Below are 17,541 nucleotides of genomic sequence, written 5' to 3'. Positions count from 1 at the left end.
AGACATTGCTGATGACAGTTGAAGAGTAAAGCCACAGGGGCCGGCCGCATGGCCGAGTGGTTAAGTTCGCACGCTCCGCTTCGGTGGCGCAGGGTTTTGCTGGTTTGGATCCTGGGCGCGGACATGGCACCGCTCATCAGGCCATGTTGGGGCAGTGTCCCACATGCCACAACTAGAAGGACCCACAACTAAAAAAATATATACAACTATGTACTGGGGGGATTTGGGGAGAAAAAAGCAAAAAAAAAGATTGGCAACAGTTGTTAGCTCAGGTGCCAATCTTAAAAAGAAAAAAAAAAAAGACCACAATGAGAAGAGATTAAAATGGATAGTCAAAGGATAGAATTTAAAATCCAAGCTTTAAGAGATGAATTGAGTTTTGAGTTTTATGCCTCTATGAAGCACCACCCCTGACATCTTACTGCTCATTTTGTGTTGCCTTTTGACTTCTGTTCTCTTTTTTTTCTGCCTGTCTTTGCTTGAGTACAGTATAAGATTCTTCTTTATATCAGTCAACAGCAGCGAGTTACTGTTGCCAGAATTCATCTGAACTTTGAGCTAATGGTAAGACTTCCCATGTTGGAATTAGTTCCTTTGGGATAGGTTTATAGCAGAGACTGGTGTGTGCATAGCTGGCAGGAATTAGATCTGCTTCAGCCCTGGCTGTCAGAGTGGATATCCTAACAGAGCCTCTCGGAAAGGTCTCTTGTCTGCCTTGTGGGAATGTGGACTAAGGGGAAGTTGGTGGAGGGTGGGAGGAAGAAGAAAGTTCCCTGATATCTCTCTTTGGGGTCACCTGAGTCAAGGCCCTTCTGTGTGGGTTCAGGCAGTCAGATTTAGCTGCCGTGCTGCTCTTGGTTGAGTTATCCCACCGTTTCTCCTTTCCCCAGGTTCGGCCCAATAACTATAGCACCTTTTATGATGACCAGAGACAAAACTGGTCCATCATGTTTGAGTCAGAAAAGGCTGCTGTGGAGTTCAATAAACAGGTAATACCATCTTATTCTTCCCATGAAAATGCAAGCACTAGTCTAGATTTCCCTTGATTTTAGGAAAATATATGGAAAACTTATAACCTGCTATATTTTGTTAGTGACAGGCACTAAATTTCTCACCTGAGCTTGTTGTATTCCAGGGAAATAATAGGAACACTTATTGAAATTGCTCGAAAATGAGACTTTAAAGAGAAAAAAGGCTAAATCTAAACTGACTTTTTAAAAACATTTTCCACTTCATAAATAAGGAATAAATAAAGCTATCTTTTAAAAATAGCATTTTAAAAGAATTTTTAAAAAGTTACTACATGATCACTGTAGAAAATTTAGAAAAACATTTTAAAAAAAACCACTCATAATCTTACTACCCAAAGTAACCACTAGCAACATGTTATGTTTCTTTTTTTTAATGCATAGTATACGTAAGTAGATACACCCTTTAAGAATTTTATATCCTGCTTATTTTATTTAACAATGTATAATGCATCTTTACCCACTTAATGAAGAATTATCTGGAAACAGTTTTGGAAGGTGCATAATACAAGTGTTCTTTAATTTATTTAGCCATTCTCTTACTTTAGGCATTTAGATTGTTTTCAGTCTCTGAAATAAATGATACTGTAGTGACCATTTTTGTGTATAAGTCTGTGTCCTTTTTTCTCTCTGATTATTTTCTAGGGTAGATTTCTAGAAGTGAAAGACTGAGTCAAAGGTTTCAAGTATTTTTAGGTTCTGTATGTACTTTGTATATACTTTGGCACACTACTATTCAGAGAGATTGTACTATTTCACATTTATATCAGTTCTCTCACTATGCCTTTGCCAGCATTTAGAATTATCCTTTTTTTCCCTTTTAGTCTTAATTGCTTAATAAAAAATGACATCTCATTGTTTTAGTTAGCATTTATTTGGTTACAATAACGAAACTTTTTTAAGAAAATGAGTAGCAAGTTTCCAATGTATATGTTAAAACACTGACTATAGAATACTTAAATCTTATTTACTTAATATTGTAATGCTTAATCTTGTCTAAGATTTGTGCTAAGACAATATGGCTAAATCTGTAGGGTAAGGATGGAGGTAGGAATTCTTGGAATGCAATATGGTTTTGTAAACGGCCTTTTTTCTAGTTTATTCTTTTTAGAAATGCCTTTTGAAATTTTTTTAGAAGCGTCCCTTCTTTCATAGGTTCCCAAACACTGAAGCAGTAAGTCAGTATAGTAACGGTGGCTCATGTTTATTGGGTACTTACTGTTATTTGCCAGGCACTGGCCCAAGTACCCTCCATTAGCTTAGTCTTCATAACTGCCCTAGGAGATATACAAAGCTTTTATCTCCATTTTACAAAAAGCCTCTATGAAATGAAGTTCACAGAGAGGTTAAGTTATTTGGCCAAGGTTACAAGTTAATAAGTGGCAGTGCCCAGATCTGTACCCAGACAGTCTGACTCCAATGCCATACTCTTAGGCACTTTGATTCTGGGCAAGATTACTGACTTTCGAATGATTTACTTCCAAACATCTAATCGGTTTTCTTAGGGGATGCCACTGTTTAGAAAAGAGCATTAACAATAATGGGATGAGTACTTACTGAGCTTAAACTAAGTTTATGCTGCTTCGATTTCGTCGCGCAGGTGTGCATTGCCAAGTGCAACAGCACCTCTTCCCTGGATGCAGTGCTCTCGCAGGACCTCATTGTAGCAGAGGGTCCTGCTGTAGAAGTTGGAGATTCCTTGGAAGTGGCCTATACTGGCTGGCTCTTGCAGAATCATGCGCTGGGCCAGGTAAGAAAACGTACCCTGCAGGTTCTTTTGTAATTTAAATAGCACGAGGGCTATTCAAGCGTAAGGTGTTATTACTGTGAATTGCTGCTGTTGGCAAATAGAAATCATTTAGTTGTCCTGCTTTAGTCACTACAACTGCTTTTGGGGCATAGTCATGAATTGTTAGTGTGTAAAATCTTCTCAGTGCTACTTGTCTCTTCCGCTTAGAGAGAATGGAAACTCCAAGTGTCCTTTCTGGTAATTGTTCACATGTATGTCTTGTCCTCCTATACCAGTTTTAAACTTGAATATATTCTTATGAGATTAGGTCTTAAAACTTCTGTTTAGACCTTCCTCACAGCTGTTTCTCTGTTTTTGTTATAGTAGATACTGTAAGTAGATCGGGCTTGTTGTGTTTTAATATTATTAAGCCCTCAAAAGCAGTATGGTCTTATAGAAAGAGCTTTAGACTATGAGTCAAAAAAATGTGGATTCACGTTTCAATTTTATCCTAACTTGACCTTGTCAAGTCATTTAAGCTCTTAATTTTTTTTCCCCCATCTGTGAATGGAGGTCAGTGGTACTTATGCTGCTTCCTTGGCAGGATTGGTGTGAGCATCAGATAAGATCATTTATTTGAGAAGTCTTTACAGATGAAAATGCTTTTAAATACTTGGTGGTAGAAGTTTATTTTTTTCCAAACCTGGAAATCTTTGCCTCAGAGATATTCAGTGAGATAACACCCTTTAGCCATGATGTGGTCCCTTCTTTTCAGGTCTTTTAAGAACAATTTTTCCAGCATGTTTGACATTCCCTATTCCAGAAGTACTGTGCTGGTATGTGCTAAGTTGGATGTCGTAATGATTATTATTATTTTTGAAACTGGCTGACTTCATGTACTTTGATAACATTGCAGGTTTTTGACTCCACTGCTAACAAGGATAAGCTGCTTCGCTTGAAATTAGGATCAGGGAAAGTCATCAAGGTAAAGGTTTAACTGCGTTTTTCTATGGATTATCAGTTGTAGTGGGCTTCATTTACATTCAATTTTGTTAAATTTCTAACCTGGCTGTATTTTCTGAGAGTCTGCAAAGGATGTGTAAAAAGTAGTATAACAATTTGTTAAATTATCTGTATTTGGGAGATTTTTGCCTATGAGATGATATATTGAAGAATGGGTACCTTTCATTTTTCTAGTCCCTGCCCTTTCTTTTTCATCCTGTAACTCTGGGGAAATTACTAAATCCTTCTTATAGCCTAATAAGGAAAGAGGGGAAACTGTTTCTTCTAGCACTGTGTTATAATGGGTGGTTCTTGTCTCCCTGGGATGCTTGGGACCAGCACTTCGCAACCATTGTGGGAAACAACCACGACACACTGGGAGGAATGACGGCATTCGCGTCTGAGGCCCTGGGTTCACCTTGTGAATTTTTTCTTTACCAGTTGCGCAAGTGTGTTATAAAGTAAAGAGTAGTTTACACGTGTGGGCTATAATTGTGTCAGGATATACTGATGCATTGTGAAGTACTCATTCATCCACGGGGCAAAAAGTGTGTCTTCATAGCATTGCTTATGACTCCTTTTCCCAGAAGCCTTTGGAGACTTGTTTCTGTAGACCCTTAAAGCTGGACAGTCTAGTGTTGAATCCTGGCTTAACAGTGTACCGACTGTCTGATCTTGGGCTAGTTTCTTAACTTCCCTAGGCCTCAGTTTTCTCATCTGTAAAATGGGGGTAATGCTACTAACCTCATGAGGTTGTTTAGGGATTAAACAACATAATATGAGTAAAGCACTTACCAGAGCATTTGGAAAAATATGTTTAATAAATGATAGCTTTTATTTCTCTTTTAATTCCATTCTTATATTCCTCCCAATTTTTCTCATTATCTAAGATAAATATATTTCATCCAGTCCTGAATATGCTGGCTTTTACAAGTGAATTTAGAAGCAATACAGTCACATGCCATATAAAGACGTTTTGGTCAACAATGGACCTCCTTTACAGTGGTGGTCCCATAAGATTAGTGCCATTTGGCCTAGCTGTGTGGTAGGCTCTACCATCTAGTTTTATGTGAGTACATTCTATGATGTTCACGCAACAGCGAAATTGCCTAATGACAAATTTCTCAAACCATATCACTGTTGTTAAGTGATGTATGACAGTATTCTAGATATTCTTATAACAAATGGAGGGAGGGAGGAATATTTGAACTTGACCTCTCTCCCGGGATCCAAACCTGAAAGTGTGGATGAGTGAAACCTGATGATCCTATACCCCATTTTGTCTTATGAGGAAGTTTGTGTCTGATGAGCTTCTCCTCTTCTCCGATTCCTAAAGAGCTGGGAAGATGGAATGCTGGGCATGAAAAAAGGAGGGAAGCGGTTGCTTATCATCCCTCCAGCCTGTGCTGCTGGCTCTGAAGGGGTAATAGGATGGACTCCATCAACAGACTCTATCCTCGTGTTCGAGGTGGAGATTACGCGGGTGAGTGAAATGGTGGTGTGTTGGGTTGATACGTTCTCTTTGCTAGTTGAGTAAAATGAATAAATAAATATATTTGAGAACAGGTTCTGAAGACGTCTGTCTTTTTTTTAAGTAGAAATGGTATAGTTGGAAAGAACAACAGCTTTGGAATCTAAAGAGCAGCATTTATGTCCTTCCTGGCTCGCTATTCAGAGTCTAGAAGAGGACATGCCTGAGCAGATCACTTCTCTACACTAACCTTCTTTTTATTTTGTCTATAAGATAGTGCTTCCTACCCAATGTACATACCTTTTGACTTAGTAATTCCATGGCTACAAATTTATCCTATCAATATGTTTACATAAGTATGCAAAGATGTCTACAGATGGATGGATAGATAGAGATATATAGTTTCCTCCCTCTGTCACATTGTTTGTAGTAGTAAAAACCTGGAAACGACTGTGTCCATTATTAAGGGACTGGTTAAGTTATGGTTTTTCATAAAGTGGACTTTTATGTAGTTCTTAAAGAATATCCAAAAATCTGTTAAGTGAAAGAAGCAAGTTGCAAAACAATATGGATAGTATGATCTCTTGTGTGTACGTGTGTGTGTGTACACACACATATACAAACATATTTGCGCAGTCTTATATACATATGGCTGTATATATACATATGAATACATATGTATGCCCATACATTCATAGACAGTATCTGGAAGCATTAAAAGTAGTTTTCTCTGGAAAATGGAAATGAGGTTCAGAAACCTTTGTTTTTGATATTCTACCCTTTTGTACCTTTTAAAAATTTTATCATGAATATGTATAATTTCTGTAATAAACTTTGTAACAAATTGTGGTTAATTAATGCTACTCCCTCCTAAGAAAAAAAAAGACCCTGTTTGCTTTATGCTGTGATTGTTAGGTCCAAATGTGATAGTGTTTGTTACTATAAACTACACAATACAATACAAATAAAAGATATCACGGTCATCTTCATTGTGGCTGTTGTTCCTGCTACAACAAAGGGTATGCTTTTCTTCTCAATGGGCCTTTCCTAATTGGACACCTTGTGTCTGTGGGGCCATTCCAGCCCTCTGTCACTAACATGCTTCCAGCTGCCCTTTTCACAACTTTAATATTCCCTCTCAATTTTCCTTTGAGTTTGATGAAATCATGGCTGGTGATAGATAACAAACCAATTTGAATCCATCAAGACTGGCATTTTGTAAACATAGGAAAAAAAAATCTATTTTACCAATAATCAACAAATTACAAATTAACATTGCTTATTAAATTGACAAGGCTGATACAGAATGATAATACCCAGTGTGACAGGAGTGTTAAGAAAGACTGATATACTGCTTGTGGAGTATAAAGTAGTTCACATTTTATGGTGTATATCAGAATTCTTAAAAATGAACAAAGCTTTCATATAATAATTTAACTTGTGTGAATTTATACTTTGGAAATGATTATGTGCAAAGATATAGATGCAAAGCTATTCATAGAAGTATTGTTTGTGATGGGAAAAATTGGAAATAAATTGAAAGTCCAACAACTAGGAATTGGTGAAATGTATTTTGTAATAACATAGATATTTATGACTTCTGTTCCCCCCATCCTTTGAAGACTTTTTCCTGTAGATAATAGCAGTTAAAAGCATGACCTTTGAAGTTAGACGTAATCTTCAGTAGTTAAAAATGATGTCATAGATTAATCATTTAGTAACATGGCAATGTGTTAACGTATCAGTGAGTGAGCAAAGCAGGTTGCAAAACAGTATGGCCCCATTTTTGTTAAAAATATACACGCACACAGATAGATATACACATCCAAAGGTAATATAAATGTGAAATACTACATCCAAAATTCTGATAATGTTATTGCTTAGTAGGTGGATTGCAGGGGACTGTTATCTTTTTCTTTCTTTCTTTTTTTTTGTTTTTTTGCTTATCTGCATTTTCTGATTCACCTGCAGTGAACAGATAATGACTTATGTAATGGAGAATAAGTAAAAAGAAGGGAGGATGGAGGGCGACGGGTGCTTTTTTGTAGCCTTTTCCACCTGTCTTTGATCTTTCCTTAGGTCAAATTTGCCAGAGATTCCGGCTCTGATGGGCACAGTGTTAGTTCCCGGGATTCGGCGGCTCCTTCTCCCATACCTGGTGCTGACAGCCTCTCTGCTGATCCTATTGTGTCAACACCCACGTCGGCGCCTTTCAAATCAGGGTAAGATACTGGAGTTGTAGCAAGCTCTTTTATTGTCCATAGAAATGATTCTTAGAGGGGTTCAGAAATAGGGATACAATTGAAAAGTAAAGTAATTTTATTTATTTATCGTTTTGAGGAAGATTAGCCCTGAGCTAACATCTGCTGCCAATGCTCCTCTTTTTGCTGAGGAAGACTGGCCTTGAGCTAACATCTGTGCCCATCTTCCTCTACTTTATATGTGGGATGCCTACCGCAGCATGGCTTGACAAGCGGTGCCATGTCTGCACCTGGGATCCAAACCAGTGAACCCTGGGCCGCTGAAGCAGAATGTGTGCACTTAACTGCTGCACCACCGGACCGGCCCCTAAAATAATTTTAAATAACTAGGGGAAAAAATGGGATGAGGGAAATGGGGAAAACACTTGCATCAGGTTTTTCTGACAAAGGATTAATATTCATAGTCTATAAAAGCACGAACTCAGATATGTAAGAATACCTGCCAAACCCTGAAAGAAAATTGGGCAAAAGGCATAATGAACAAAAAATATGTACCCAAGGAAAAAACTATAAATAATAAGCATGAGTGGAAAATTGTTAATCTTTATTAGCTTTCAGAGATTATACAAACTAAAGAAGAGTTCAAGTTCTGTTTTGCAGCCATTAGATTGGCAAATATTTTCAAAAACAGTTTGTTTATCCAGTATAATCTGGCCTTGGAATTATGGATTTTGTATTCATCTCAGGATATATCTTCCTTGCTTGCAGGGAGCCAGCTCTTCGTGCCAAATCTAACTCCCTCAGCGAGCAGCTTTCTATGAACACAGTGAGTATACGAGTCTGTCTCCCTCGCCCCCGTTTGCTGAGAAGGTTTCGTGTGCCTAGGGTGTGGTCACTTAGAGGGAAAAGAAATGTCAAGAACTAATGATTCAGGCTTTATTCGTTCCCCTTACTTGGGAGTCAGTGTAGATCAGCCTGGGCTTCTGCAGAGACAGACCTGGCTCCAAATCTTTATTCTTACAAGCGTGTGGCCTTGAGAAAATTCTCTAACTTCTCTGGTCCTCAGTGTCTTCATTTTTAAAATGGAATGATTCTCACAGCCCCTTTATAGGGTTCTTGTGATTTCGTTCCAAAGCACTGAGCTCAGAGTCTACATATAGCATGTCTTCAGTCATTCTCGAGATTTTTATGAGGTTTAAGTGAAATAATGCCTGTGGAGTTTTCAGTATTGTGTCGGGCATATTGTAAGAGCTCAATTAACATTGGCTCTTGTTATTATCCTCATTACTGCTAACACTACATATCTTCATCCTTTCATTCTCTCAGAGGAATTCTGTACTAATTCACCAGGTAGTTGGCTTTGAGCAGATCACTGGGCCTCTGTGTTTGCCCAGGTGTAAAGATGAAAAGACTAGCATACTGTCGTAGTAAAATGTGGATCTGAATGCCTTTAGGAGGACGTCCACTGTGGTTTGTGTCTGCCCTGCCTGGACTGTGAAGGCATGAGTTTGCTACCTGCAGACGAGGTGATAGCTGAAGCACTTGAAGTTCTGAAGCTCTGTGGCCTTCACCTGCCACACTGGGAAGCGGGATAATTGGAGTAAAATCGATGGTTAATTTCTCTCCAATCCTAGTTGACTTGTTTGTCTTCAGCCCAAATCAGGAATTTGACAAATCAAAGCAAATAATTGATCAAATATATATAAAAAGTGACCTCCTAAAGCCAGAAGGTTCAACCAAGAAAGAAGAAAATTGAAAAACACTTACAATCTCATATCTTTGAACAACCACAAAAATTGTTCAGCATTAGTTTTGTTGTACTCTCTGGACACAGTTATTTTTGTCACCTGTTTCTAAGCTGCAGTAACTTCTGGTAGACTAGTGATCTCTAACCTTTTTTTATTTCTTTTGTTTTTTCACAGTTTTGTTTTTTTAATTGAGGCAAAATTCAGATAACAAAATTAACCATCTTTTGTTTCTTTTTACATTTAAGTTTTCATTTTTTGTTTTGAACAAGTAATTATATGCATATGGTACAGTTATCAAAACAAAATAACAAGATGCACTTTTTGAGAAGACTCACTCCCACCCCTACCCTCATGTACCCCCTCCCATCTTCCCCCCTACTTAGGTAACTGCTTTTATTAGTTTCTTATATATTCTCTCACTTTCTCTATGTAGATGCAAACAAATAGGAATGTATATTTTATTTTTCTCCCTTGTCACACAAAAAAGCGCACTATGTGTGTTACCTACCTTGCTCGTAATTTTAGAATATATGTGACAATAGCTTTCCATGTTAGTGTATAGAAAACTTCCTCATTCTTTTTTTATCTCTAGATCACAATATTCCATTGTGTGGATATGGTTTATATAACTAGTCCTCTCTTGATGGACCCAGCTTTTTTGATTGTGTTAAGAAAAAAATGAGCACATCCTTCCAGTGTATGTCTATTTACAAATTATATAACGTACTCTTCATCCCTGTAAACAAGCTTAATGTCTTATGTTTACTGTAACTTCAAGATAATTTAAAAATAGAGATTATGATCATTTCTTTTTACACCCAATAGATCATCTTGTGCACCCTCAGGGGAATGTACTCAAGGCTGCACTTTGGACCAGTAAATGGGTACAGAGGCTTCTAGCACAGGGGCGGGTGTGTAGTCAATGCCAAGTCAGAATTAAATGAACCTAAATTTGGAACAAAGAGCTCCTCTTTCCTTCTCTCCCCAAATCTCTTCTCAATCTCTCTCTGCTGAGGGCACTCAGGCTTTTGAGAGAGTACTATCATCTGAAATGCCTCCCTCCCTTAATCTATACTTTAGTTTTTCATCTGTAAAATGAGAGTAAGTATGCCTGGTGGGGAGACTTGATTGAAATGAAGTAATATGTGTGAAACTACATTGTCCCTTCCAACATATGGGAAATTCTTTTTACTGCTATTATTAATTGTGACCCATGTATGCTTCTAGGCAAGAAATCTTTAATTTTCATTTTTTAGAAGAAATGATTAGAAATATATATGGCAGGGGGACTTGTTGAAGGATTTTATACAAGAGCCAAAGACAGAGTGGACTGAAGAGAATGAACCTTGATTACAGTGATTTTTGTGACTTTCCTCTCTTTTTAGAATCCTGATACAGTCAAGGCCAAGTTGATCTCTCGGATGGCTAAAATGGGCCAGCCCATGCTCCCCATCCTTCCACCACAGCTGGATTCCAATGATTCAGAAATTGAAGTATGTCCCCTGGCTGTATTAGAATGAATAGTGCAGATGTTCCTATCTTCTGTTCTTTTGGTTGAAATTACTGCTTTTTCTGCATCTCACCCAGAATCATTATTTAGAGAGCTTATATTCAAAATGATACAGGTTGATATTGGTACATATGTTTCTACTGTGATTAGTACTTCCACTGAGAAATGGAAGCAGTTCTGTACGTCTACCACCAGAAGTGGTCCATTTTAAGTAGTTATTTTCGCCTTCTACTGGGATCTCCACTGTCAGTAAAAGTCGCTCTTTAGGCAGCATGATGCCCAACCCATAAAAGATGCTCAGTTTCTTACTTAATGATTGAATGTTTAGACTCTCTTGGAAAATGTTGGTCTTTCCACTGAAGTTACGTGTTACTAAAGATCACACTGTTGTGTCTTTTGGCTTTGTGTGCGATGTGGTTTTTTTGGAAGTTCAAGAATTTTATTGCAATCAAATCTATCAGTTTTTTCCCTTTGTTTTTTGCTTTTGACATTATGCTTAGAAAGCCTTCCCACTTTCATATATTATAAATGTCACGTGATTTATAAAATATTTATTATTATTTCATTTTTATATTTAAAATTTTAATCCATCTGGAATTTGGTGTATGATCTGAAGTAACTTAGTTCTTAGTTCTTTTCCCAGTAGTTAGCTCCTTACTGAATAAAATCATCCTTTCTCAATTGAATTGGAACACATAACAGAGACTGATTTTTAGGATTCTTTGACTTTGGTGTACGACAAAGCAAAAGTGATGCTCTTGAGAAAAAATTTTCCAAAATAGGCTTTATTTTTCACAATTTCGTTTTATTTCTTCCTGGAAGAGCTCTAAGTAGATTTAACATTTTAAAGGAGGATAGGCTTTCTGGGACCTGTTGTTGTAAGATTGGCTTTTATCTGGTTTCTGGAAATGAAATTTGGATAAGATAATATTCTTATTAAAAATTTTAGTGCTACTTATTCATTGTAGAATATTTAAATTATAAAGTAAGAAGACATATTTAACAAAAAGGGCATTATTTTTTTGGTGAGAAAGATTGGCCTTGAGCTAAGATCTGTTGCCAATCTTCCTCTTTTTGTTTAAGGAAGATTGTTGCTAAGCTAGCATCTATGCCAGTCTTCCTCTATTTTATGTGGGGTGCTGCCACAGTGTGGCTTGGTAAGTGATGCTAGGTCCTTGCCCAGGGATCCGAACCTACAAACCCTGGGCCACTGAAGGGGAGAGCACGAACTTAACCACTATGCCAGTGGACCAGCCTGGGGCATTGTTTTTTATATATTGCTTTGTAGCTTGATTTTTTAACTTAATGTTATATTGTGAACACTTATGTTAATATCAATAATATAAATAGTGTACGTAAAGCAAAGCTTTATTACCTTTAAAGGTAACCCAGTGTTCTGTTGCATTGATTTAGCATAATTGCTTTCACTCTATTGTTAGAAATACAGGTTGAATTAGAGCTGTGGTGATATAAAACTGAGATGCTTTTCCAGAAATGCACAATACATTTCTGAGAATATTGGGAGACAAGGAGGAATTCTAAAGTAAAAGTTCAGAGAGGGGCTGGTCTGTTGGCATCGTGGTTGGTTTTGCATGCTCTGCTTTGGTGGCCCAGGGTTCATGGGTTTGGATCCTGGGTGTGGACCTACACATGGCTCATCAAGCCATGCTATGGTGGTGTCCCACATACAAAATGGAGGGAGATTGGCACAGATGTTGGCTCAGCAACAATCTGCCTCAGGCAAAAAGAGGAAGATTGGCAATGGATGTTGACTCAGGGCCAATCTTCCTCACCCCCAGAAAAAAGAAGATCAGAGAGAGATTTCCACCCTTAAAGTGCAGCATAGCAGATCGCAGTCACTATATATTATGTCTCAAGTTTTTCTTTTCCTTGTGTGGATCAGGAAGATGTTTGTGGGATAACTTTGTTTAGAATTGCAGTAGGGACCAACATTGCTTTGATTTTATGAAAAGAATGAATGTGGGGGGAAACTAAAACTATATTATCCCAAAACAGCATGGTAACGAGGTGCAGTGAATCCTACTCTATCTGATTTTCAGTGAGTACCTTGAGGTCTGTGGAGATTATATAGCCAAAGAGCAGAGGCTGCCTTATTCCCTGGGTTTCCTTGCAAGAGACCCCTCTTCTGTGGGAACAGACTAGGTCAGTCTTATGGTAGCTGCTGGTTTGGAAAGTGATACATTCTGGAGAACAGTCACTTTAACTGCTTCAGACAATAAGCATCAGCTACTTAGAGTGATTGAGGAAATTAACGATATTTAATTATTTGATATAATTTATGGGGAGAAGGGCTCTCCTCTAGTACATGACAGACTGCTTTCTCCCCATAACCCGTGCCCTAAACTCTCACCTTTCCTTCCTCTTCTTTGCCTAAAAACACTGGCTGTAAGCAGGTTGTGGGTGAATAGTCAGCCTGGGTCTTCAGTTAGGGGCCCATATACGTAGCAAGCAGCATGCTTGTGCCTGTTTCAGGATGTGAATGCTCTGCGAGGAGCCGGGCAGCCCATGGCACCTCCATCTATCCAGCCCTCTCTTCAGCCAGCCCATCCAGTGCTACCACCGATGACCTCACAAGGTAAGGGGGTTCTGTGGCCTTGAATGGGTCAGCACCAAAGTTGTCATCACTGTCCTTAGATTGTTAGGCTGCATTGTTTCAGTGCTAAGAACTGGGCTAGAGCGTAAAACTTGTCAGTTTGTCCCTGGGTAGGGCATTTTCAGACCTGGAGGTGTGTTTGGTCTGCTTGCTGTGTCTCCTGCTGTTGCATCATCAGTTTTGGAAATCTGCATTCAGCTGATAAGACATCTCCCTGTATGTCATTCTACACTTCCTGCCAGCTAATGGGATCATAGGCATGAGTCACATGGACCTGAGAACACCCAATATCCTTCTACTAGCCCATTGCTGAGACTCCAGTAGAGTTGGTTTTAGGGGACTAGGTGAGAAAAGTGGTCAAGTCTGAAGCGTGATGGTGTGTAAGGTGCTGGTCTGGACTTGTACCAAGAAGCAAGGGGTGGATGACAGTGAAAACTTCTTGCTTTCTCTTAGCACCTCAGCCGTCTGTTTCTGGGCTCCAAGCACCCTCTGCTGCCTTAATGCAAGTTGCACCTCTCGATTCCCACTCAGCTGTATCTGGAAATGCCCAGTCCTTTCAGGTAATAACATTTTAAAGCCGTATCAATTAAAAGTTTTAATTTATCACGGTACTAGTCAGTCTCTTTTCTTCTCCCTGCCCCGTTCGTACAGTGGCAGTTCCCCACAGTTAGAGTTTATGATTTTTCCTCTTCTGGAACCACCACTTGTTCATCTCTAAACCAGGCACAGGATTACCTCCCTTACAGGTTGTTGTAAAGATTAAATGAGAGAACGAGCAGAGCACCTGGTTCAAGGCCTGGCCCGTAGTAGAGGCCCAACCAACATTTGTTCCTCTCCTTTTCACACATGTCTGGTTGAAGGGTATGTATTCAAGTCTCTGGTGTTCTTTTCTATCAAATAACTCAGCAGAATGGTTATGAGTTGAAAGTGGAGACTATGGAACACACAGCTGAATTCTGCAATCTAGTTATCCTCCAAAAGTGATTTCTTAAAGTAGGTTTTTCCTGGTTTCACAGAAGACAGTGGCAGCAGCCTGTGTCTCTCTGCTGACTGTTGCCAGGATAGTGAACCTTTTCTTCTGTCCTGACACATTTGACGGATAAGACGTACTCCCAGTGGTAACAGGCCCTTGCTTCCGTGGTAATTCGTAATGGAGGAGTGGAAGCATTGGTGGGCAGGCTATGCCCCACTAGGACAGGGTGTATCAGAATTGAGAAAAGTTTCACCTTACCCTCTCCCCACTCCCTAGTGGAGAATTAGTATCTGTATAGACTAAGATTTTTTTTTTTTTTTTTGAGGAAGATTAGCCCTGAGCTAACATCTGCCACCAATCCTCCTCTTTTTGCTGAGGAAGCTCGACCCTGAGCTAACATCTGTGCCCATCTTTCTCTATTTTATCTGTGGGACACCTGCCACAGCATGGCTTGATAAGTGGTGTGTAGTTCTGTGCCCGGGATCCAAACTGGTGAACCCCAGGCCACCGAAGCGGAACATATGAACTTAACCGCTGTGCCACCAGGCTGGCCGCCTAAGATTTTCTTTTTTAGATTGGCACTTGAGCTAACTTCTGTCGCCAATCTTCTTTTTTTTTTCTTCTCCTTCTTCTGCTCAAAACCCCCAGTACATAGTTGTATATTGTAGTTGTTGGTCCTTCTGGTTTTGCTATGTGGGATGCTGCCTCAGCATGGTCTGATGAGCAGTGCCATGTCTGTGCCCAGGATCTGAACTGGCAAAACCCTGGGCTGCCGAAGCGGAGTGTGCCAACTTAACCACTCGGCCATGGAGCCGGCCCCTAAGATTTTTTTTTTTCCTTTCTTTTTAAATAATGGATGGGTTGTTATGTCTGTCCTTGGAAGTGAACTGGATTTCCTTAATTCAAGGAAGAATAACCATCATCATTAAAATGATAGCTGCTGTTTATAGAGCATTTACTATCTGCCAGGCGCTTACGAGCTGTTAGAAACTTTACCTATATATCACTTCCTTTAGTCCGTACAACAACCCTAAGAAGTGGTATTCTTATTTTCATTTTATAGTTGGGGTGACCAAAGCTCAGAGGAAACTGAGAGCTCTTGGCCACACAGGAAAGCATCAGGATCTAGCAGGGGAGAGGCAGCCTTTGAAAACTGGTGGATTTAATTTGGAATCTCAGTGAACTCCTCTCCTTTTACCTGAATGGAAATTAAGCAGAGTTTGCTTAGTTTTAAAATTTCTTAGACCATCAATAGGCCCGATGGCTGAATTCCTGCTTAATTAAATCATATCACCAGAGGACCGGAGAGTGGCCTGAGACCCCCCTCCCCTTACTTTTTGGGTAGGGCTTCAGTGACTGGGTACTACTGGATCACATAGGTAGCTTTCCTGCTGCAATTATTATCCAGTACCAAACCCTGAGCTCATCCATCTCCAGCTTCAATAAATTTGAGTCTCCTTCCAGCTTATCCATTTTATTCCATCAAAGACAAATTAAGCAAAAAAGAGAGGTATGAATGTTTTATAAACTGGCTGTCCCTTGGCATTTTCTCAGCCCTATGCAGGTATGCAGGCCTACGCCTATCCCCAGGCATCAGCCGTCACCTCCCAGCTGCAGCCCGTTCGGCCCTTGTACCCAGCGCCACTCTCTCAGGCTCCCCATTTTCAAGGTAGGGGGTTTGGTTTCTCGTCTTCTGCTCTTCCTGTACCTTCCTTCCTCTCATCCTTTTTTCATTTTTACTCCAATAAATCTCTGCCCTACAGAGATTTGTGAAGTGTAATTTACATACCATACAGTTCACTGGTTTTAAGTGTACCATTCAGTGATTTTTTTTTAGTAAAGTTACAAAGTTGTGCAACCGTCACCACAATCCAATTTTAGGACATTTTCATCATACTAAAAAACCCCTCATGCCCACTGTCTGTGTTTTGTTTCTTGCATTTTCTCCCACCAGCCCTTTTTAATTCCTCTGTCCACGTGGCTCTGTAGAGTTTACAGAAAATAGTAAAAGAGTAAAACATTGTAGGAAATTGGGAGAAAGCATGATAGCTGTTTGTGGGTATTCAGTATCTCAGAAGAAAGCTACTTTGTTAAAATTTTTAAATTATGAAAATAATATACTTTTATAAAAAAGTCAAACAACACAAAAGGGTATAGAGTAAAAAATTACTGTCCCCCATCATGAAAACTCCCTGACCACAGGGAACTGTTGTGAACAGTTACTTGGGTAACTTTTCAGATATCTTATATGCGTGGACAAGTGAGGTTGTCGTGTGTTAAAGGATAAAATGAAATGTAAACAGCTGGGATGGTAGCCTGCCTTCTTGTTCTGCAGCTTGTCTTCGCCACAGTAACCACCTTTGGTATTAGGACAGTGGTAGGAGGAAGCGCATATATTCTACAACATAATTTATGGTCCTGGAGTGGTAAGGGTTTCCTGGGTGCAGCCTTTGTCTGGAAGCCCTGCCCCTCCTCTATCTGGGAAACCATCAAATCTGCCATCTCCACTGCGAAGCCTTCCCTGATTGTTACCATCCCTTCCTCCTTTCCTCCCAGAGACTTAAATGTGTACATGGGTCACCAAAGAGTTAATCTGGCTTTTCTGTGTGCTCCTTTTGTACCTTGTACATGGTCCATTTTTTGCACTTAAAACACTCTGTTGTAATGATCTGTTTACCTGTGAGTCTCCCCACCAGACTGTGAGCTTGCCAAGGGCAGGAACCATATTTTATTCATTTCTCTATCGCTGGTAGCTGGTACAATGTCTGGCATTCAGCTGGATGAATGGAGAAGCAATCTGTGCTATGGCAGACCAAAGTGGGCATCTTGTCCCCTTAGACCAGATTGTATCCCTCGTGCACTTTGCAGGTGCATGGCTTAGGTATTAACTTTGGAGCTCTCGTGTCTCTGTCTTCTCTATGTCTCCTGACAGTGTGAATCACCTACAGCATTTCCTACTATTTGGAAATGTTCATTTCTTTCTTTCCTCTGCTGAAAGGGCTGCCTCATACAATATCCTCTGCTCCAGTTTTGTAAGTTCCTTTTTGGTTTCTGTCTGTTTAGGATCAGGTGACATGGCTTCATTTCTCATGACTGAAGCCCGGCAACATAACACTGAAATTCGAATGGCAGTCAGCAAAGTGGCTGATAAAATGGATCATCTCATGACTAAGGTGACTGAGTCAGGGTTGGGGCTATGTTGAAAGTGGGGATGTGATCGGGGGTACAAACAGGGCTTTGGTAAACTCTTCCTGAGTCTCCTGTA

The 17,541-nt window shown here is 39.6% G+C and overlaps 1 protein-coding gene across 1 annotated transcript in view; it reads left to right on the top strand.

Annotated features, from left to right (window-relative positions):
* FKBP15 (FKBP prolyl isomerase family member 15) overlaps window positions 1-17,541 on the top strand; it is a 52,953-nt gene that overhangs the window by 16,721 nt on the left and 18,691 nt on the right. Inside the window, exons 5-16 of the mRNA XM_046667347.1 lie at window positions 490-564; window positions 891-989; window positions 2,629-2,778; window positions 3,674-3,742; window positions 5,096-5,242; window positions 7,310-7,452; window positions 8,200-8,257; window positions 10,565-10,672; window positions 13,183-13,285; window positions 13,757-13,863; window positions 15,831-15,945; window positions 17,340-17,449. Of these exons, the coding sequence (XP_046523303.1) occupies window positions 490-564; window positions 891-989; window positions 2,629-2,778; window positions 3,674-3,742; window positions 5,096-5,242; window positions 7,310-7,452; window positions 8,200-8,257; window positions 10,565-10,672; window positions 13,183-13,285; window positions 13,757-13,863; window positions 15,831-15,945; window positions 17,340-17,449 (1,284 nt within the window). The remainder of the gene's footprint in view (window positions 1-489; window positions 565-890; window positions 990-2,628; window positions 2,779-3,673; window positions 3,743-5,095; window positions 5,243-7,309; window positions 7,453-8,199; window positions 8,258-10,564; window positions 10,673-13,182; window positions 13,286-13,756; window positions 13,864-15,830; window positions 15,946-17,339; window positions 17,450-17,541) is intronic.

Source organism: Equus quagga, chromosome 1, assembly GCF_021613505.1.
Source record: "Equus quagga isolate Etosha38 chromosome 1, UCLA_HA_Equagga_1.0, whole genome shotgun sequence".
In the NCBI taxonomy this organism is placed as follows: Eukaryota; Metazoa; Chordata; class Mammalia; order Perissodactyla; family Equidae; genus Equus; species Equus quagga.
The sequence above is the reverse complement of the archived record's forward strand: the minus strand, read 5'-3'. Positions and strand labels throughout refer to the sequence as shown.